The following is a 24473-nucleotide window of genomic DNA, read 5'->3' on the forward strand; positions in this document are numbered from 1 at the left end:
TTACCATCTATCTATCCGCATCAACACAATAAGTTTGCATTAAATGTTATGCACTTTTATCCTTTGAATGGATGGCGTGATTCTGCACGTTTCGCAACTATCGAATAAATACTATTCTAATATGTAAAAAGGTATGCGAATTTGAGAACTTACTTTTGAAAAGAATAACATGAAGTGGAGTGAATAGAACGAACTTTTTCTAGATTTTAACATACCATCCATAAATTGGGAAGAACACGTGTTAGCACTTCAGGTACTTGCGCTTAAGTTAGTGTTGTCTAGCTATTCATTAGTGCGATTTCTGGGAAGAGATTCAAGTTCTCAAGTTCAGTACTCGGTACTTGCAGCACACACTGGACGAAAGGATATTTATTACTTGCAACATATCCTTTAAAGCGGGTGAAAAGTATGAAACTACTATGTAGCTAATCGTTATTAGTTGGCAGCTTTGCATACTTATTACATTGATAATGACACTTGTCGGTAGCCTCCTGTGAACGTTTCTTATAGATTGCGTACACGTTGAAAAGATGCTTTGTCTTAACAGAAACAGAAACCTATTATTTGGATTCATGATCTACAAATCCTGTTCGGTAGTACAGTACAGCTGCGATTGTCCTACCCTTGACTACCGGAGTTACGGATTAACTGAGAAAGCCCTTAAAAAGTACTGGTGTGAAAGGGTCAGGTTTTAAATAGTACACGTTGTAGTGTACGAACAGAACCTAAGGCGACAATTGGTATAAACTAAGAAAAATAAGAGGAAAGTTCAAAATCCTCTAGAAATTTCGAACAGTCCCCTGGAATCAGTAGCATAAAGCTCTAACGCTCACGAATATCGAATCGCTACTCGTTATCGTGTTCAGAAAATGGTTGTTTCTGTTGGTGTACAGCAATTAATATAGGTCTGTTTATTATTTACACTGTATCTCATGCCTTCACTACTTCACGTCCAATACTGTCCTTCATTTCTCAGGAAGTTTGTATTATCCGAGGTTAGTCAGGCTTACATTGTCTCGGATAATCATGGCTCTACTGTAATTTATTGTCATTAGTAGCTGCAACTTTTGCAAAATCTCACATTTCAATGGATCTATTAAGCACATTTTTCATATTCTTTGTTCCAGTTTTACAGTTAGGAACTACTGCCTGAAAGTAGTTTTCTGCCAGAAGGATATTCTAAAGCAAAAATGAGCAGTACAGCAAGATTAATGATTAAATGCAGACGGGGTGCCAGCTCAGAGTAGTAACACAATTTATTATACACATTTTCGATAGATACTGGAAAGTTTATCAACATCCCGCATCTTCAACTTCATTCTGTGAACTTGGTTTAATGCTTGGACTATTGTATGCCTTAAGAAATCAGAAAATTCATTGCTGCAAGGAGGAGGGGGCACCCTGCTCTTAACCAATCCAATCGAATCAGATTAATAACATCTTCTTAATATATTGCTTGATATTATTCTTCCCTGTTTTTGGTTCAGGCAAAGGTTCTCAAAGGCTTTCCAATTGTAGTTTTTTTCCTCTTTTTTCGCTTAAAATGTATTTTCCATGCAAGGCACATACTTATTTTTTTAAGATAGGCATATTTATATATGTGTGTGTTAATTAATAATCACCTTTCTGTTTTTTGAAGGACAACCTGGGAAGGCCCCGAAGAAGAAATTAAAAAAGGAGCACAAGTCATCTTCATCCGTAAGTTGGAGTATTTTCATTTAATTTTGATTTCAACAATAATTGTTTTTGGAAATAATATGAATTATTTGCCAAAAACTGAAAGGTTAAACCAACTTAGTAAAATATTAATTTATATGTTCAGTCCAAAAGCCTATTTCATTTAATTTATTCGTAATTAATTGTCAACATAAAAGAAAAGCGAGGATAGGAATAGCGAAAGGAGCGTTTAGAAAAGAAAGTGCGTATTATGTGCAGGGTGTCTACTGATACTGGAGATGCTTGAAATCCTGGAATCATACTGTAATTTAATTTTGATACTGGAAATATACTGGAATTTTGATCCACACACTGGAAAAATTGAGATGCAATAAATATTATCATTCTTTATAATCTACCTTGAATTTTTGAACTCCAAAAGTCCAGGGTAATAACAATCTTACATTATAACTAGAATAGAATAACGCACAATTACTTATACAAGTTATAATATAAATTAATAATACATTTATATAATACAAATAATCTCTTGGCTCACTGTATCAGGCCTCCGAACAGGATGTCTACGGACCATGAAAGTCATGAATTGATGTTGTCGGTCAAAGGAAAGTAGTGAATTTGAGCTTCAGATTATGAAAAAAATGATTTTATAGAACAAGAATATTTATGTAATACAGTATAGTTACTGAAATATTGAGATTTTCCCTAAGGAACCAGCGTTAAGAGGTGACGCCATGTATCTTTGGAGTTGAAGATAGTTACTATCTTTCCCCTTTCTACTAATACTGTTTCCATTTTTTTTTTCTCAATACCTCACGTATAATAACAATGGATGCATTATATATGCAATGCTTCAAATATAGTATACAGGCTGCACACTAGTCAGTAAAGTCAGTAAAAGTGTGCCCAATAATAGGAAACTGAGGGACAGTTTTAATGCTTGGTATAGATGTGGCACATTATTTGTGTAAAGATTTCAGCGCTTTCATGAGCAGCTACGTATACCTAATCATTTGTATTTCAAAGAAATCAAGGCTAAGTAAATTTATTAAAAATAAAATATTCATTTGATGACAAAACAATTACAAACCTGAAATCATCAAGAGTGTGATTATTCGTAAAGAACTTTTAAAAAAATCATTCTATTAGATACTGGAATTTTGCTGATAGTTATGCTGAATATACTGAAAATATACTGGAATTTTGAAATTCAAACTCAGTAGACACCCTTATGTGAGTCTTTAAATATAAGGTTAACGAAAAAGCTTGTATTTTTGTGTAGTGAAATTTTACTTTATGACGTTGGAAATGAGCACTGCAGAATGGACGAAAAACACCAGATAATTTCGAAATATCGGTTGAAGATGCTAGTAGATGACCCGAATTTAATAGAAATAGGAAGTTATGAGTAGCAGGAGAGACTGAACAGTATTAGATGTAATTAGAAAGAAAAGTATAAACTGGTTAGGATACTGACTGACAGGGAATTGTAAGTTGATGATATGATAGAAGGTAGAGTGAAAGGAAAGAGCAGGAAAAAGAAACTACAGTTGAAGAATGGTGTTAAAACAAAATTTTCCGTCAAGACGAAGAGATTAGCTAAGCATCGGCGTACTTGAATGCGTCTGTTTTCGGCAAGTGACCAACTAGTAGAGATAGAATGTCTGTGGTGATAATATATTTAACTCTTGTTCTAGTTAATATTATAGAGTTAAATTTTACTAGAACATATTCATATCTGAGTCAGAATTAGAGTTTCAACTTTATGATTTATAAAAATAATTCCGATTTAGTAATCATATTTCGGACACTTCTTTCAGAAATAAAATTAATTTCTACGCATTTAGGGTCAATGCACCTTTTACAATCAAATTTTGTTGCCAAATCCAAATTCATGAATAAATCTCTCTTCAGTCATATTTAGCTGGTGTTCACGATGATCTAACTTTTGAGTGTGTGTGTGTGTGTGTGTGTGTATGTGTGTGGATAAAGGCTGTTCACAAAATCCATTGCCACCCCGTCTATCTGCGAAACGACTGCGAATATGAGAAAACGCAAAACACGTCCGTCATTATTTTCAGGGGTTGCAATTGTGTTGTAAAAGATCCAACCCAAATCCCTCCCCCAAATAGGGGTACGGGGGTAAACTTAAACATTTAAAATGGCAAAGTTGATCGAGTAATTTGTAGGCAGGTAGGGTGTATCGTAAATAAGTTTGTAAAACGAGAAAATAATGAGTTATTGGGTGGAGGCTTTGTTTCTGTGCATGTTGCCCCTAGTTTGGGAAACAGAGGTCCATTTTGCTGTTATACTGTATTGCCATGAGAGCAAGGTTTCACGAAATGATTGTCAAAAGTGGGAATAAAGAGTTGCGAAAATATCGACATCAGCAAAAGGGATCAGTACGATCGGAGTGTAGAGAAGTTTACACCCGTACCCCTATTTTGGGGGTCTGAGGTGGAACTTTTATAGCACACAATTGCAACCCCTTAACATAATGACAGACACGTGTTTTTTTTTTTTTTTTTTTTTTTCTTTCCTCATATTCACAGTTGATTTGCAGGTACATGGGGTGCCAACGGACTTTATGGACACAAAATGTGAACCCCTGCCATTTTGAATGGACTCAACATAGCAACTTGAAACTTTCGGCAAAATGTTTCTCTTGTCGAGACCTTTCCAAAGATACAGTATATTACTCGACCCCTTTGCTATTTGAAATTTTCAAGATAACCCCACGTACCCCTATATGGGAGTATCTGAGATGGATTTTTTATAGCTCAAAATTCAAGCCCCTGACAATAATACCGGATGTGCTTTTGCTTTTTATCATATTCGCAGTCGTTCCCAAGATACACGGGGTAGCAACGGACTTTATGGACACCCTGTGTGTGTATATATATTGTACCGTACGTACGTACGTGTGTGTGTGTGTGTGTGTGTGTGAGAGAGAGAGAGAGAGAGAGAGAGAGAGAGAGAGAGAGAGAAAATCCGATCTTTTGTGTTATGGTTTTCTTTCTTCCTTTATCCATGGTTTACTCGTGACTTTGTTCCGTCATACGTTTTGTATTTGACATGCTTTCTGAGTTTTTACATTGATTTTTTATTATTTAACGTGCATAGCTTTTTTTTTTAACTCTTTCTCATGATTGACGCTGCAATTAGGAGATTGTTTCATTTCATTTGCCTCAATAATTTTGACCCTTTAAAGGACTTTGAGAAAATTTCCCGATGTCTCCAAGGTCCCAGTAAGATAAACACCTTGATTTTTTTTTTTTTTTTTAATTTATATAATCGAAACCATTGTCGCTCTGAAGATTGCAGTTCGTGGTGATTCCAGTTCGTGGTACATTTGATGCCCCTTTGATCTTGTTCTGAAATGAGCATTTAGTCACTCCTTCGCTTCCTATTAAGTCCTCATTGAAATTTTCCTGAATTGAAGACTCGCTGAAAAAAAAATGTAAGTATCGAAAGCAATAGTTATTGTAACAGTAGAGACAAAAGATAGAAAATTTTGCCCAAGCGTCACAAAATAGAAAATACTATTGCTTAGAATGGGGGGCGCGGTGGCTCAGTGGTAGAGCGTTCACCTCCGGTGCCTGGTTCGATCCCAGCTCGCGCCGTGTGGACTTTGTGGTGGACAAACACCGTGCTCGTGGGTTTTCTCGGGGTTCTCCCGTTTCCTCCCACTTTCTTCATTCCACCATTTCACTCATCTCTCATCATCACCGTCTCCTTTAGCCTAACCGGCATAACCGTGGGACGTAAAACTAAAGATTTCATTTCATTTCACTATTGCTTAGAAATACAACTTTGCATAAAAATGATATGAAAATCTAGCTAAGGCATAAACATATTTAAAAAATAATAAGTGAAATAATTTCAAGGTGACACTTACATTGTTTTCTACAGCAAGTTTTCAATTATCTATTCTTGATTTTTTTTTTTTTTTTTTTCCTTTAGATTAGCCGGAATGTTGTATACTGCCATAAATGACGTGTTCTTGCTTCCTGTCTCAAAGATTTAAATTTTGACTTTTGTTCGTTCCGTTTTTTTCTTCTTCTTCTTCACAATGTTCGTTAGATGTGTGTTACGTGAATGTTTTCTTTCTCTGGGTTTATCATCTGCCTAAGTTTTTATTGTAGATGTTTTAGATTATCTGTCTCCTTTCCTATAGATGTGATTGTTTCAGTATGTTCCACCATCTTTGATCTTTTTTTGTACTGAATCTTCGTATATTATTGTACGTCTGCGTGATATGTTATTTTACTTCTTGTTTAGGTTTCTGTTAGTGTTTCTTTCTTCTGTTTGTCTTGAGTTCTTCCGTGAGCTTTTCATTCTCTATTTTCATCGTGCTAAATCAATATCATGGTTTGATTACATTGTCAGCTGATCCTTATTTCATGTATAGTTGTGCTCCTTGCTTTGCACAGTTAGTATTGCGTTCATCTTCCAGACGTTAAGAGTTTGGTAACCCATAGTAATATATGTTAGAGCCTTCACCGCTGGTCTAGCGGCTAGCTCGTGCGCCTTTGGTGCACGTGGTCCCAGATTCGATTCCCGGTTGGAGAGCGCAACAAATTTAATTTCACGATCATTCACCTCCATTAGTCATCCGTTTCGTTTAGCCTAAAGGGCAGAAACGTGGGACGTTAAACTAAAATTTAATGTCTTTATATATATATATATATATACGAGGGTAGTTCAATAATTATTGTCCCTGACCTATAAGGAGTATTATTTTTCCAAAAAGTCTTTCATAGCAATGCACTTCTTCCACCTATGCTGTAAAGCCACTATGCCAGCTTCACAGAAAGTGTCTGGCTGAGCCCTGAGCCATTCCTCCACAGCTTCAATAACAGCTGCTTTTAAGTGAAACTTCTTCCCCTTGAGGTGCTCCTTCAACTTTGGTAACAAATGAGTCACTAGGGGTGAGGTCGGGTGAGTAGGGAGGATGTTCCAACACATCAAAACCAGTGCATGGATTGCGGCACCAGTAAGATGGCTTTTGTGGGCCGGAGCATTATCTTGGTGGAATAGCACTGTTCACTGCAATATCCCGCGCCGTTTTTCCTTGATTGATTCGCGTAACTTAGGGATTAGGGCTGCATAATAGGTCCCCGTGAGAGTGTGTCCAACCTCCAGGTAGTCAATAAGGAGCACACCCTTCCCATCCCAAAAAATTGTGGTCATAACCTTGCGTGCTAATGCTTGCACCTTGAACTTGCTTGGGGGAGGCGAACTCTCTGTGCTACCACTACATGCTCTGTCATTTGGACTCGGGATCATAGTGGTGGAGCCACCTCTCATCCACTGTCATAAATCTATCACAGAACTGTTTCAGGTCTGCCCCCATAACCTCCAAACCAGCCTTTGAACATCGAACTCTGTCTTTCTGATTTTCACGAGATAGCATTTTGGGTATCCATCGCGCTGACACCTTTCTGAGTCCCAAGTGTTCATGCACAATGGTTTCCATTGAGCCTACAGAAATGTACATGATGTCTGCTATCTGTTGCATCGTGATTCGTCTGTCAGCTATAATCGTATCATGCACAGCATCAATGTTTTCTGCGGTACACGCTGTTGTTGGAGGACCAGCACCAGGGGCCTGTTGACAGCTTCCCCTGCCGCAGCGGAAGTCGCAGCACCAGTTCTTTACCACCTGGTAGGAAGATACCCCATCACCCAACACACTGATCATGTGCTCATGATTCTCCTTTGGGCTTAACCCCTTTTTCTGGAGGTACTTGATGACAGCTCGTTGTTCGGTTTTCTCCATTTTTCAAGCTAGGTGCCACCTCTCACACCTGAAACGACAAAAAAAGAATATAGCAGCTATGGTTCTGAAATTTAGCGTATAGGCATCTAAGACATTAGGCTATAATATCCCCCATAATCCATCATAGCTCAAGTATTTAAATATAGCAGGGATTTATTGAACTTCCCTCGTATATATACATTAGGGTGGTCCAAATTTATATGGGGAAAAATAAATTTAATAATTTCTTTGGACTCACCCCCTAAAATGGTTCCATATGGAACCAAATTAAGCCAGGAGAAAAATTAAATCCATTGAATAATTTTAAATGGTGCCCCGAACGACCTAAAATTTTGAATGCGTTTACAATACATAGTGTATGGGGAAAAGCTGGAATAAACTCTCGTAATTTAGAAACGGCTCAAGGGAATGAAAAGATATCTTGGATAATGAAACTAGAAGAAGAGACGAACCTAATCTTGTGTACTTATCATGGCGGCCGTCCGGAAGTCCGCCATCTTGAATTCAGGTCAAAATTTTTAAATAGGGTCATGTGACAGCTTTTTGAGGTAGCATTTCACCAAATGCACAAATCTGGTATTATTTTCAAGTTACCTATATTCATGTAAGAGTTATTACGTGTGAAAAACAAAATGCTTCATGTAATGTTATTTTATTGCAGTTATGAAACACAGATATGTAAGAATTTTGGAAGTCTTTTACATAAACAAACAAACTGCTTGTTTTGCTTTGAACTACAAATAAGTTTTTTTTTTTTTTTTCATCAAGATGATTCATAGACCATTATGAGGAAAAAGAAAAATTATAACTAGGAAGAAATTGAAATATCCCTTATTTATGTAGTATCTTTTTGGTAAGTTATGAATCTTAATTGCTACATAGTTCACTTTGTCGCATATAGGAAAAGATTGTCTGTGGGGCTTTATTATCTGCAAAAGAAACTGTTTGTTCTCCTCATTTTTTGTAAGAACGTTGCTGTAATCTTCTATTAGTTACACTCCCCTTTCTGCACACGTGGATGAATTAAACTATTGTCTTTCCTTGAAGATAGTCATTGTTATTTGGCCATGAAGTCGGATCACACTCAAGAAACCCTTTGGGTATTTTAAATCTCTCGAGGAAAATTTTTGTTGTAACAAAATCACTGATTTCTCTTTTCACAAGAATTTTTATGGTATCATCTCTTGAGTCAAGCCTCTTTGCTGTTTCACGGTTTCCCCTTATAGTTTTAATTCTTTCAACCATATTTTGCTTTTCCATTATGGTAACTCCATCACCAAAAAAACCTAATGCTACGTGTTCCTCCGTCAAGTACCAGAGTCTGCGTGAAAATTTAGAAAGAGCCACTTCAGACAATTCAGCATCTATTTGTCTTTAACTGTACAAATCTTTCAAAAATTGTAGATCTTGTAATGGTGAATGGGATGTTTGATCACATTTAAGCCAACTGTGAACATATAGTCGGATCAGAAAGTGCATACTCTCCGAAGACCCGTTTCTATTTGCTTCGTTAAACGAAATTGTTGGCGAAAGAGAAATATTTTAAATAGTAGCTTGCTTTTCCCATCCACCTTACATGGTGAATTGCTCCAAGCAAACGAAAGAAAACTCCTCAAGGAGGTATGCCACTCAAGAATATGATGGTCAGTTCTAAAAATTTCCTGTAATCTTCTCTGCAGTGTCTTGCTTCTACAAGTTTGATAGCAAAATTCAACACTTCATTTCTTACATCGGAAATCTTGTTTGTTACATCATCATCAATTCCTGGAATAAAGTTAGTGCAATCTATTCTAGACCACTCGTTCTGAAAACACTTCAATAGGAGAGCGTCCGGTCCAGATGCAAACGAAACACAATAGTTATCAAATACACATTTTAAAACTAATTCATAAATGTGGTATCTACAAGGAAGGTATAGAAGGTTATTTTGGAGCTACTGCTCTAGCAGAATGCAAGCACCATTGACAAGATCTATATTGCAAGGAGTAGTGTCACAATAAACTGCCTGCATGAACTTTACCAAGTTCCATTCTTCAAGAGAATGTACTATAGTAGAATCAATATGTTGTTCTCTTGATGACGACAAAATAGGAACACCAATTAGCCTCTCATGACCATCTCCTGTAATAATTATTGATAACCTGCCGGCAGTCTCTCCGCCAGTCAAATTCAGCAGTAGTTTTCCGTTCCAATGCACAACTAACGCACTTCATGCATTCTGAAATTGTTTCTTGGAGTTCTGTGCAACTTCACTACAGGTTTTCTCTCAGCATCGGTGAATGGAAGACCCATTTATTGCTAGTTCCTCTACATTATGGCCTAATGCCTCTGCCGTCGCTGTCAGAATATGTATTGCTACTCTATGAGTGATCTTTTATCGATTAAGAGCAACACCAGTCTTTGAGTAATAAAATTAGTTTTTCCCCCTTTTACATCTCTTGGACCGTCCGGGCGCACACGCATTCGTATTTACATTTTCTCTAACATTCTCAACTAGGTTTTCTTCTTCATTACTTGAACTGCTCCATGTCTTTTGGCGTATAAAGTTCAAACAAATTATTTTAAGAAGTGCATTTTCTTTCGCGTTCCTCTTTCGTTTGAAGCCGTGCATATTCCTTTCGTTCTTTTCACGCCAAACTCATGTCGTTACTTTTAGTCGTGTAAGAATTATAATCTGAAAAGGAGAAATCTTTTCACTGGTAATAATTCTTACATGACTAAAGCTGTCTTTAAAATAGTGCCAGATTTGTGCTTCTGGTAAAACGATACCTCAAAACGATATGTCACATGACCCTCTTTTTATTTAAAAATTTTTACCTGAATCCAAGATGGCGGATTTCAAGATGGCCGCAATGGCAGTACTATACAAAATCAGATATGTTTCTTCCTCTATTTCTATTATCCAGGGTATCTTTGCATTACATTTAGTCGTTTCTAAATTACATGAGTTTATTCCAGATTTTTCCCATATACTATGTACTGTAATCGGATTCAAAATTTTAGGTCGCTTGGGGCACCATTTAATATTATTCAATGAAGTTAATTTTTCTCCTGGCTTAATTTAGTCCCATATGGAACCATTTTAGGGGGTGAGACCAGCCCGATCTGAAAATTGATATTTATGGACCACCCTAATATATATATATATATAATGTATTGGAAGTATCCAATATATTAAAGAATATACATAAAAATACATAAACATGCTAAATTATAAAAATAACAATTTATACAAAATATTAATGGAATAAAATAAAAGTATAAGGAAAAATTAACTGCTACAGAAATTAACAAGTCAAATTTCCTACTTGTAAGTGCTATTACTTCTCCAAAGGAAATCGGACTTCCCAGATTCCCTTTACTAGAGTTTAACGTACCCGGTATTCAGAGATGACAGGACTTCGGACTTCCAGAAGCCATGTCTATCTTCCGGTGTCGGGCAGATTAATTCAATGCACTTATTTCTATATTGCTTAATTTTTGTATTTCTTACGCAAAGAATAAAGAAAAGATAGAAAATGGCTCACATAAGCAAATGCTTGAGTGTGAGCCTGATTCTCGTGTTTTCTTTATTTTCTTACCGTAACATTTGAGATTTATAATCTCACTTTTAGCTAACAATAGTTTTTTTAAATACTTTTTGATTCTTTCAACCAGTGTAAAATTAGCCTTTTATATGCTTTGAAATTACTTTCCTCTTTGATTCGGAGTGGGAGTTCATTATAGTTCTTCGGAGCTCTGTAATATGTTTGATATTGAGTTATGGATTTACTCGTTGCTTTAATTTCAAAATTTTTCTTTGTCACATTTCTGGTTATATACATATGTTTTATTACGTCCCATTTGTTACTATTCTTTTTAACATATATTAATACCTTCTGCAAATACAATTTTGAAAGTGGTAACCAGTGACGACGCCAGCTTTAAGTTCTTAGAGGGGCAAAGGAGGGGCAGATACATTTTCGGGGGGGGCGGCTATTTGCCATACCAAAAATGACATATTTATTACGTTTGACTTATTTACATTACATTGTGTATTTCGTTGCTGTTTTCATATTAGACCTATATGATTATAAATTAAAGTTATTTCAAGTAAAATTTGTAACTAACAAATAAGTAACGTCTGCACATAAAATATTTTTCAATGCAACTTTTGAAGCCTAAACATAAATTGAATTACTTTCGCGTATGCTACAAGTAGCACATTCGTCTAGTACTATATGCTACGTATATATCTATCTATATCTATCTATCTATCTTCTCTATCTATCTATCTATCTATCTATCTATCTATCTATATATATATATATATATATATATATATATATATAGAGAGAGAGAGAGAGAGAGAGAGAGAGAGAGAGAGAATTTACGAGGAGCTGCTGAAAATGTCGTAGTCCAATCCAGAAGGAGTGTAGGTACTAGATAGAAAAATGAAACCGTAGTTTAGAAAAACATATCTCTGACTGTACAAATACAAATTTTCATATTAATAATGAAATTCTTATTGTTTCTGAGCCTCTGAAGTGATTATGTGTGCCCAAACAGCGAATTTCACGATTATCCAGATCCTAACTGTTATAACATTTTTATTCCACCAAGGAAAGTCACCGAAGTAAATTAATTAGGAAATCAGTGAAACACCACGGGACTCTCCTCCGTTATATACAGTGGTGAAGAAGTAAGTGGCTTAGTATAAACGTGGCGATTTCTAAACAAATTATGCTTTACATCCAAGATGATTAAAAGCAATGACTCTTCCCGAAATCATGGATGCAATTTGTGACATTATTCTTGAAAATTGCAGCATTTCAGCCAGTGGTGGATATAGCCCTGGGCCGGAGGGCCTAGGCCGCCCCAGTTTTTGAGTGACAAAAATAATTTAACCTATTATTTATATAGTTTTTAAAGTGTATAGTAAACTCACGATATACTTATTAGTCTGAGGTCTGGCTGCACCCCGCTTTCTCAGTTTTTACCTTCTCAGCAAAACTTGTGTCAGAGATTCTGGGCATTTCTTTGGAACTCGCCGGTAGCATAATTCAGAATGGTTTGGTTATGTGAAAGTTCTCGGCATAATGGGTTCCCAAAATATCTGTCAGGAGAATAAAAGAGGGACGGCATTAAGAGAAGTCTTTTTCCAATTTGACCGTAATGCTGATCAATTTCGCTCAAGTAGTAACCATAGATAAAATATGGTTGTACTATTATGATCCTGAATCGAAACAACAGTCAATGGAGTAGTAGCATTCATTTCTTCATCGCCCCAAGAAGTTCAAGACACAGAAGTAGGTTGAAAAACTGATTGCAACATTCTTCTGGGATAAGTATGAAGTGGTACTCATAGACTACCTCCGCAACGGTCAGATATTTAATCTAGAATCTCTACATTACTTACAAAACTGAAAGAAAAATTCAAAGTTCAACGCCGCGGAAAATGAAAAGAAAGGAATTCTGTTCCCTCAGGAGAATACACCTGTCCAGCAACCCCTGCGCGAACACAACTGACATTACATAATCTAGGATTTCAATGTCTAGATTATCATTCTTATTCCGCAGATTTAGCTCCATCTAACTATTACGTGTACTTATTTTCCAAACTTAAATAACACTTGAAAGGACGCCATTTTAGATCTGATATAGTGTACGAACAGTGGTGCGAGGAAATCTTCAGATTTTTTTAACTTTTCTGCAAAAACTGGAGCACTGTACAAGGTAGTATATTGACTCTCGGGGGAAGTGTAGAAGAAGTAAAACTTCACCATTTCACGTGCACTCCTTCTGGGTTGGGCTACGAATTTTTCAGCAGTTCCTAGTCAATATGGTAGACGTCACGTCAGTACTTTGAAACAAAATAAGTAAGGTAGCACTAGTATAAACCAATTACCAACTGAAGATCAGCACTGTGACAATACGTTTTATTGGGAATCAATTTGATTCCATAAATTTATTATTATCATTTGCAGGAAGGGAAAACACAACTCTTTTGATCCCCTTCAAATAATTAAGCCCTGGTATTTGCAAACTAAGCTGTTATAAGCACATCCTCTGAATATTGAAAACCGAGAATAATGTTTCAGAAAAAAGAAGTATAGAACCTTTAAATAAAACAAAATATGAAACTGAAAACTTCAAACCTGGATAAATACAAACAAGTTACGTAACTAGTTTTACCTTTCTTTTGTTTCCAATCGAAGTTGATCCAATGAGAAGAAAACTAGTCGACCAAATCTACTATTGTTCGCTAGGCACAATAATTAAAAATTATAAGAAAGAACTATAAAATTTACCTCAAAAGGCGCTAAATTAGAAAACAGAAATATGCGTGCATACCCAGACGCTCAAAGAAGAAAGCTTGAGGACTAATCTGCCACATAGTAAATGCATGGAAATTAGACTACAATTTGACAATGAGATTGGTTATAATACTGATATAAAATACTCCATGTAGAATGTTTAAAGATTGTAATAGTCTGGGGGGGGCAGTCTAGGTGGCAGTCAGGGGGGCAGAAGTAGCTACTAGGGGGGCGCTCGCCCCCCTTGCCCCCCCTCTGGCGTCGTCACTGGTGGTAACACTAAAATTGGTCATAGAGTCTGTCTACTTTCAAGTCCCTTTTTTAAACATATTCTAACAATATTATTTTGCTGAACAATCAAAGGTTTCAAATGAGTAGGGTAAGCAGCACCCCAAATTAATATGCCATATGTAAGTACACTATTTACAAGAGCATAATATACAGTACGTAATATTTTTGTTTACAATGTTTCGTAATAGAACAAATTTATATAATAATTTTCTTAGTATTGTGGCGATATGTGTAATGTGAGAAGACCATTTTAGATGCTTATCAATAAATATACCTAAATATTGTACTTTATTTTCACTAATAAAAGGACTTCAGTTACATTTTTCAGTATTTTGACAATAATGCAATTTTAGTGACATGTTTTCCGGCTGTCCTGTTAAACAGGGGTGCCCACAAGGGGGGGCTATGACGCAGAGTGCGTCATTGAAATATTTGGGGGGTAAAAATCTGTATAAATGTTTCAGAGAGTGTAAAATTTAATCGAAAAGAAGATTTTTTTTCATGGAAGAACACTTACGGGTAGACAATTGGAGGGTGCGTCATGGACATAAGGGTGGGGGGCACATAAGTTGCGAAAACGTTATATACCTGTTATTTTCAGCATTTAATACTAACTGATTATTTTCAAGCCATTGTTTTACTTTCTTCATTTGTGCTTTAGTTTTCTTGAATACGTCTGTCCACGTTTTACTAGTAAATATAAGAGAGGTGTCATCAGCAAATGATTGTATATGCCCGTCCATTTTTAAATTACACAAATCATTTATATAAAAATAATAATATTGGACCTAATACAGTTCCTTGTGGGACTCCTTGTTTTACATATGAATAATTGCTTTGAAAATTACCTATTTGGACGGCCTGTTTTCTGTCTTTCAAATAACTGCTAAACCAAGATAGCGATATAACCCTTCCACATTTTTCTAGTTTTTTAAGAGAATTTTGTGTGATATTGTGTCAAATGCTTTAGCTAGGTCTAGGAAAACTGCAATTATTTTTTCAGCTTTATCAACATTTTTACAAACAATCTCTGTGAAATTGTATACCGCATCTGATATACTTTTACAATTTTGAAATCCATATTGATTTGAAGAAAAGAATTTATTTTGTTCAAGAAAATTAATTAATCTTTTCTTTATAAATTTTTCTAACAGTTTAGCAGTTACTGAGGATTGATATAAGTGTATAGTTATTAGGATCGGCCTTTGAGCCTTTTTATATATAGGTTTTATTACAGCAGTCTTAAAATCATCAGGAAATACACCTGTTTCTAAGCTTAGGTTAAAGATATACTGCAAAGGTTTTCATACATTTGATTTCGTACGTTTCAATACACTTGCTGATGATCCATCTATACCAGATGTTGTTTTTGGTGATAATTCATTTATGAAGCGTTCAATTTCCTGTTCAGTGATTGGAGTGAAAAATATAGAGTTTACTACTTTAGTTTGGAAATTAAAATTAAAATTTATTTTATCATCAATCTCTTTGTTCACTTTTTTTTTTTTTTTTTTCAACACTGGAAAAATGCTCATTAAAACTTCCAACTTTTAACATTGGACCACGTTCAAACGTTACTAAACCATTTTTAGTGTTTAGTTCATTAATTTGAACATATTTTTTTGTCATTTTTATCTATAATATCTATTATTACCTTCCATAATTTACAAATATTGTTATTACATAATGTATTTTTTTCTGTAATAGTAATTTTTAACTTCTTTTATTCATTGTGTAAGTTTATTTCTATACCTTCTGTAATATTCCTTTAATTCGAAATCGTTTTGTTTTTTATTACTAAACCAAGTCTTAATCTATCTCTTTCTCTTATAGAGTTGACTAATCCTTTTGTTATCCATGGTTTTATTTTGCGATATTTACTACTAACGTCTTTATTTTTATTGTTAATACGTGAATTACTTGTACAATTTTTCATAATTTGGATGTAATTCGAAGTGGCAATATTAACACAATTAACTCTATCCATCACGACTCTGGAACTCACTAAAGAAATAATAAACACTTCTGACCAGAGTATATACACTTGTTTATTAAAAACTAAATTACAGTGTAACGGTTTCGACAACTTAACGTTGCCTTCATCAGACAGTAACTGAAAGAGATATCTTAGAGCGTAGATATTTATACTAAAAGTGAAAGTCCTTGTGTGCATGGGAAGCCACCTGGGTCGTACTTCCCCGGGCGTCATCTTTCGACCACCTGCCTTGACTTAATTATTCTCCCACCTGTGTTTATCTTTTCCAGAGACACCTATTGTTTATACTTGACCAATTGACTTAAAACTTTCTCTTAATCTTCCTTTAATGCCTATTAGATATAAATAACAGACTATACTACATACAACTGATTATAAATACAGCAATATAAAAAATATACAGACATAAAAAATAAACTATAAAATATAACAATATATAAAACTCTATATGCAATATTAAACTATATATAATATTAAATATATGAATATAAATTACATATAAATATGTTCAATCTTGTTTTTTCACTTCAATATTTTTCCAATAATTTATCCCATAGATCATGTATTAACAGTCCACTTGTCCAGTTTATTAATTTGTCACTTTTCTCTTTCTTTATCCTTCGTGCTTCCTTCCATTTCCTTACCATTGGCCTATTCTCCCTTTCTAGTCCCTTTACACCTTCCCAATCTATATCATGTCCCGTTTCTTTAACATGTTTATTTATGGCATTATTTTCTCTCTTAAGTCTCACATCATCCCTATGTTATTTAATTCTCTCCCTAAGTTTTTTTTTCCCTGTTTCCCCTATGTATATCATATCACAATCCTTACACGTCACTTTATACACTACACCTTCATCTTTCTCACATATTTCCTTCGTTCTACTTTTCGCTTTCTTAATCACTTCCAAAATTATTCTTCCTCCTTTTCTGTACGACTTCACACCACCTCTTCTAAGTAAGTTTTTTAGTACTTCTGTCTTCTCCCCGATGCTCTCTATCCCGTGCCATTTGTTCTCCTTCTCTTCCTTTCTCTCCTTTCTCCTTCCTTTCCTTCTTTCCTCTTCAATTCTGTTCTTCCTTAACTTCTGTTTGTTGTACCCGTTCTGCTCTAGTAAACTGTGGAACTTCTCTATGTCCTCCTTCTTTTTCTCCTCTTCAGTATCTATTTCTTTTATTCTTCTCTCCATATTCCTTATGAAGTTTCTTTTGGTGCTGTAATGCACATCACTTCTTTCGTGACAGTAAACTCCTGCCGCACATTCTTTCCTATACCATCTTTTTGTAAATCGTCCATCTTTTCTCTCTATAGTCATGTCCAGGAAGTTTATAATGTTCTTTTCCAATTCCATTTCCAGTCTTATCCCTTTTTCTTCATCTTCAACCTTCTTTACGAATTTTTCCAGTTGTCTCTTTGTTCCTCTCCATACTCCCAAACAGTCATCCACGCATCTGCAAAACAACATTAGGTTGTTTCCACCTTCTTCTATCACTTTCTGCTCCCATCTGTTCATCACCAGTTCTGACAACACTGGACTTAATCTTGAACCTATACTCAGTCCTTCCTTGATCTTGACTAGTTTGTTCCCTATTGTACAAAAACTATTGTCCCATATTACTCACAAGGCTTTAACTATCTTCTCTTTCTTCCAGTCTCTTATTTCTTTCCCTTTCATCTCTTCTTCTATGAGTTTCACTATGTAATCCCTCTTTATAGACGGAAACATTGCTTTAATGTCAATACTAAACATAATTGTTTTCTCCTTCTTATTTCCTATACATTCTAACATTCTTTTCACTTTCTCCGTATTCTTTATTCGATGACTCTCTTGACCTATCCGTATCTCTTCTGCTATTTTTCTTAACTCTTCTTCTAATGGTTCTAGACAGTTTCCTCTACAGTCCAACACTGGCCTTAGCTTAATCTCTTCCTTGTGAATCTTCGGGAATCCTTTCATCTTTGGAATCCTTCCTTCTTCTTTCACCCACTTTTTAAACCCTTTTCTTCTTCCGTTCTCAACCACTTCCTTGAGTACCTCATCCTTAATCATCTTCTCTCCTATGACTTCATACGTTTCATCTCAAAGTTCATCCAATTTTCTTTCATACCATTCTTTCTCCATCACTACCACTGCACCTCCTTTGTCCGTTTATTCAATAACCACGTCTTTCCTCTTCCTCAGTCTTTTTGTTATATTTTATAGTTCATTTTTTTTTATGTCTGTATATCGTCGGCGGCAATTCAAAACCTGCTATGTGCATTTTGCAGGAGAAGCGAAAAACAGTATCCTGGTTAGCTTTTTGGCTTTATAAAAGTGATGTTATAAGTAATATTTGATGCTGCACGTAACTGGTACCTTCTCAAGTTACTTGAAAAGGTATCAAGTTACGTGCAGCATCAAATATTACTTATAACATCACTTTTATAAAGCCAAAAAGCTAACCAGGATACTGTTTTTCGCTTCTCCTGCAAAATGCACATAGCAGGTTTTGAATTGCCGCCGACGATATATTTTTATATTGCTGTATTTATAATCAGTTGTATGTAGTATAGTCTGTTATTTATATCTAATAGGCATTAGAGGAAGATTAAGAGAAAGTTTTAAGTCAATTGGTCAAGTATAAACAATAGGTGTGTCTGGAAAAGATAAACACAGGTCGGAGGGTAATTAAGTCAGGGCAGGTGGCCGAAATATGACGCCCGGGGAAGTACGACCCAGGTGGCTTCCCATGCACACCAGGACTTTCACTTTTAGTATAAATATCTACGCTCTAAGATATCTCTTTCAGTTAGTGTCTGATGAAGACATCGTTAAGTTGTCGAAACCGTTATACTGTAATTCAGTTTTTAATAAACAAGTGTATATACTCTGGTCAGAAGCTGATGTGACATTCAGTGGACTTTGGTACTTTAAAAATATATGATCTATACAAGTCTTACTATATTCTGTAACTCAAGTGTGTTTATTTACGCATGAAACATAACCATGACTATATAGTAAGTTTAAATATGTATCTATATTTTCACAGTATTTGTCACTTAATATATCTAGATTGACATCACCTAAAAGCAAAGAGCAAGTTGATGAATTTTTAAGCTCATCATTTAGTGATTGTAGAAATGCTGAATATATATATATATTAATCAGGCGCCTTTTACTGTTCTCAATATTTGTGTTTATCTCAATATTTGTGGTCATTCATGGCAATAGTTGACCTCATTAGTCGTTTACCGTGTCATACCCACTGTTCTTCTTCATTTCATTTTTTTAAAATCTGATTGTTGGTTGTTTTGTGTCATATTTGTTAGTAGCATCATCGAATAAAAAATCCACTCCACTGTCCTTAAATCATATTTGGTCCAGAGCGTTCTTTGTATCTCAGCCACTTTGGGGAGGCCGATTACAGTACCTAATTATGCAAAGTCTTGATAGGCTTGACAATACATTGAAATGTTTCAGCTTGTCTGGTGAAATAGTTCTTGGAAAGATTCGTTGGAATATAATAAATTTACTCCACTTTTATCTTGCCTCGTTTTAGTTATGTACTGTAGTGCAAAATAAGAACAAAGCAAGCAGAAGGAAGTATCAATTTCCACGACGTATTTTTCCACTTGTATTCATACTATTCTTTTTTAATAGTGTTCTGTTTTCTGAACTAAAGGAAACAACGTAATTTTTTTCTTTCTTTTGAATTACAGAAATCAGTATCAATGCCGCCACCAACTGGACCAGTCCCAACTTTAACGATGACTACTGCTGGTCAGATAATTTCCAAATCACAACCTGTTGTTCCTCAAGCTGGAGTCTCTGACAGCAAGAAAAAGGTTATTACAACATCGGATACAAATACCATACGCATACAACAGCCCGTAGAACAAGGTACAAGTTCATAGGTTTTTAAATGTGTACGATAATTATTTATAATTTTAAATGAAAGCATAAATATTCGGTATTATTATTATTATTATTATTATTATTATCAGGGACGTACGGAAGGGGGGGACACGGGGGTCCGGACCCCCCCCGAAATTTCGACTTTTTAAGAATTTAGCCTAATTTTAGGGGCAATTTTAGCAATTTTAATATAAAATAGCTTCATATTTAGTTTGAACCCCCCCCCCGAAATAAATTCCTGGGTACGCTACTGATTATTATTATTATTATTATTATTACTACAAACTGAGCCTTTACTTCCTAACAAATACCATTTCGTTTTAGTATGGACAATATTTTTGATTTCTTCCTCATGTCATACCGAATTCGCGAAAGTCTGCAGAAGTAGAACCTCATTTCATTTAACAATAACCCATAATAATAATAATAATAATAATAATAATAATAATAATAATAATAGTAGAACTACATGCCTTCGAGGTAGAAATCATCCAAATTCTTCCGAATAAATAACATACTTGTGTTTTATGTCAAAAATTTTCTTACATAAAATTTTTCCCTTTACATCCAGCGATGATAAAAATAATCCTTCTTTATCGTCTATTGATTCACGCAAGTGAACATTTGTATACTATGAATGAAAGCTCTTCCTACATGAAAGTATTTGCTTCTACGTCTAGCGGTTCAAAAGAAGTGTATAAGAAGAGTGAAATTTTTGCTACTATTATACGCTACAACAACGACCATTCATCACACCGAAAATTATCCGGATTATTATTAAGATCCGGAATTTTATAAGACGCTTTTTGCACATACATCTTGAATTCATTATAAAATATATTGCACTTACGGACTTATACGGACCAGATAATATTTTAGAAGCTTAGCATACAAGTTGACCTAGACTTCAGTCCGGTATGATTCAAGTGCTCTAAAATTTGATACTTTATGGTTACACAATCTGGCTGTTTTACAATTATATTTTTGCTGCTTACGATGATCTTCTATAATCGAAGTAACAGAATATAAACGGAACTTTACTTATTTTCACTTCGAATTAATTTATTTCGGAATTAGATTCAAATCAACGATTTTTGCTTTAAAAATCAGGTGATTTAAATTAATCCATCCGGCAAAAGTATATTAAATTACTTTTTTCTAACTTTCGATAGTTTCCTTACATGTAGATAGATAATCCGACGTTTTGATTTGTTTCAGCTCAAAACTCAATTATTCCTACTCCATTAATTTAATACAGTTTCACTATATTGTCCCAATACTCCATTATAGTTCCTATACTTCCAACTTTTTTACCTATTTATTATTTTAGGTTTTACACTTATATATATTTCTATAAAAGTCTCTAAAATCACTTTTTCTTTCTCTATAATTACCGAACATAATTATAAGTGCCATTATATTTTCATTCTCACGCCCGTAATCTTGTATTGTTTGTAATGCGTTCTTATGGTGTGCAACCTACTGCTCTCGTGATCCTTTCGAATTTCGATACCCGGTTACCTTAGGTGCCCATACTTACCTTGATCTAGCTGTTGTTTTTCAAACTTATTTTTCTCCAAGGGTATTAAATCCTAATCGTTGTCAGCCAGTTTTTTTTGAAACGTTCAATGGCAGAGTTACTTATAGTGTTACAGGTTACATTCAATGCGTAAGACATAAATTTGTTTCAAGATTGGGATTGAATAATAGTAATAGCATAATCTTTCCTATTCTGGTAGTTCTAAAACTATCAAAATATTTTTTGATATTCCGTGATCAGCCTATTTTTCCGATCCTTTTGCATTTCCCTCTGGTGCTTGGGGTTCCGGGTTCAATTCCAGCCCCCGCCAAGTGGACTTTGTGGTGGACAAACACCGTGTGCGTGGGTTTTCTCGGGGTTCTCCCGTTTCCTCCCACTTTCTTCATTCCACCATTTCATTCATTACTCATCCTCACCGTCTCCTTTAGCCTAACCGGGATAACCGTGGGACGTAAAACTCAAAGATTTCATTTCCTTTTGCGTTCCCCAATAACAGAAGCTTGAGGAAACTGAATTTTTGGATTTTGAGTTCCTTTCAGCAGCGAGACTACACGAGGCGTTGACTATTGATCCAAGTCATATGAGCTCTGCTGGGAATCGAACCCTAGTTTCCGCACCAAAGGCTCATACCTATCCAGATAGCCACAAGGGAGCTCAATGAGGGTGCTGGAGAATACTTTGTACTTTAAGAAAGATATTGAACGTAAATTTTTGTTCTAAATATTTAAATTGATTGCATTTTACACTTTAATTTTTCAGTGAAATAGTATTAGATGCTCCTGACACTTAGCAGGTTTACTTCATATTCATCAAATATATATATATCTACGTAAGATGTAAAATACGTGGTTTCATGTGTGAAGTATTAACTAAAATGTTTACATATTAAACTTCTATTAATCAAGCTTCAAAGGATCTTCAAACAATGCATAAAGATGAAGTTTAGGTTTGAACTGTACTTCTGCTGAATTGCGATTCTATTTTGATTTACAATTTGCATTATGTTGACTATATAATACAAGAAATTGTCTTCATATTTTTTTCAGTTCCGTTAAAAACTCCTCCAGTTGCCAGTCATGCACTACCACCTCAACCTGCAAGACCAACAGCAACAGCAACAGCAGCGCCTGTTAAAAAGCCTACTGTCGTTCCATTTCCTAAAACTTCCTCAAATGAAACTGGTAAGCGTAAATAAGAGTTATAATCCATTTATTAAGTATACTTGTCGAAAAGGAGAAATGTATCTCATCGTAGCCGTATAGAAACCAAAGTATTTATTCTTATTAAAATTTAAATCCAGTCTAATTTCCTTGGTACTGAAATGGGGTTGTTGAGTTTCAATGCAGCTATTATTCAGTTGATCAAAAAAGCATAAAATATTGGAAGTATTTAGAATTTAACAACATTGAAATTTAACAACACAGTTAAATTTAACAAAAAATTCTTTACGTTTCTTATTCTCTTTTTCTTCTTGTTGATTGTGTTTTTAAAAACTCAAATGGCAGAAACGTAAAGACCATCATACTCATAGTGGACTAAGTTTACGCACATTTTAATTGTTTTATATTCAGTGTTCCGTGTTCATTACCTATGCTGTAGGAGGCTGGACATAGTTTAACATGAGATTCATTTCACCGTAAGGTTGGCCCCAGCACAACGCGCATATAAATTATTCTGGCATTGCATATAAATTATTCTGGCAACCAGTGTACCAAGGTGTATTTCCGTTCCTTTTCGAGTATTTGACGAATAATAAATATCTGACTCGAATTTTGCTATATCCACACTGATGATCTCCGATAATTTCAACTTCTTATGGGATCAATCCTACTAACTTACAGTTTGAGAGAATTTTATTGGATGTTGACAAGAGAGAGCTCCAACCAGTTTGTGGTCTTTCTTGTGAATTGCAAGAATGATTACCACTCTTGTGGCAATTTCTTTTTCCTCCAATTGAAGAGAATGAATTTATGTATCTCCTCCACATTTTCCAACTAAAGTTAACTCGGCAAGAATTTTGTCTACACGCGGAAATGGCTGTTTCTTTAACTTCTTGATAGCAATTTCTTTTTCAGGTTGGTTAGGCTCTGGAATACGTTTCTGGTGTTAGCATTTCAATTTTAACGCAAATTGCTATTTGGCTACGTGTTGAGCAAATCGTCAAGAAATCTTTACATTTGTTCAAAATACTATCGTATCTATTAGAATTGTTCCGTCTGCTATCTTTAATATATACGCACGAGGTTGATAGCCTTTCTTAAATTCGTTGAAGGTTTGTAGTACAACTCCTAAATATCTTCAACTTAGTGCATTTCTAGTCGAACCACGATTTGTTCCTACGTATTTCCGTTTGCTCTAAGTTTTTCTTATCAAATTTTTAATGTTTTCCCAAATTTTAACCCAAGTATCCTTAATGATACTGCATTCCAAACTTTCTGAAACTGAAAGTCTATTCGTCACTTTAATCTTGTATTCCACTTTATCTCGACCCTCTTCTCATTTCTTTAAATTAAGCTTCTCAGTTTAATGTTCTATTTTAATTGTATCTTTACGAGGAAAAGGACGTTATATGAAAGGTCGTCAGCAAGTACTCGGTTATATATGCAGTTGTAGGGATTGTAGGGACCTCGAAACGTGATAGGTACGGAATCCAATATTTTTATTTATTTATTTATTTTAATCCAATATTTTTATTTATTTATTTATTTTAATCCAATATTTTTATTTATTTATTTATTTTTTTTATTTTTTATTTTTTTTTTTCTGAACTTCTTACTAGCATCAATACTTTTGATGGTGCAATGCTGGACAGTATTTGGAATTTTCCGTCTCCAAATCTGATGTTATAACAGTTTACCTTAAGCTCACGAATGGAAAAGTGTCTGGCTAGTCACGAAACAGATTGAATATCGTAGTGGTTTACGCACCGATACGGCACAACATAGATCTCTCTTCGATTTTCCACCGTGTGCGTGGGTTTCCTCGGGGTTCTCCC

The 24473-nt window shown here is 35.0% G+C and overlaps 2 protein-coding genes across 7 annotated transcripts in view; both read left to right on the plus strand.

Annotated features, from left to right (window-relative positions):
- GAPcenA (GTPase activating protein and centrosome-associated) overlaps positions 1-24473 on the plus strand; it is a 772500-nt gene that overhangs the window by 384756 nt on the left and 363271 nt on the right. The window lies entirely within an intron of this gene.
- Positions 1-24473, plus strand: part of LOC145690568 (uncharacterized) — an 86199-nt gene that overhangs the window by 58864 nt on the left and 2862 nt on the right. Inside the window, exons 2-4 of the mRNA XM_081765587.1 lie at positions 1640-1698; positions 19743-19923; positions 22525-22659. Coding sequence (XP_081621713.1) covers positions 19755-19923; positions 22525-22659 — 304 coding nt within the window. The 5' untranslated portion in view covers positions 1640-1698; positions 19743-19754. The remainder of the gene's footprint in view (positions 1-1639; positions 1699-19742; positions 19924-22524; positions 22660-24473) is intronic.

This window comes from Thermobia domestica, chromosome 7, assembly GCF_964235325.1.
Source record: "Thermobia domestica chromosome 7, izTheDome1.hap1.1, whole genome shotgun sequence".
Lineage (NCBI taxonomy): Eukaryota > Metazoa > Arthropoda > Insecta > Zygentoma > Lepismatidae > Thermobia > Thermobia domestica.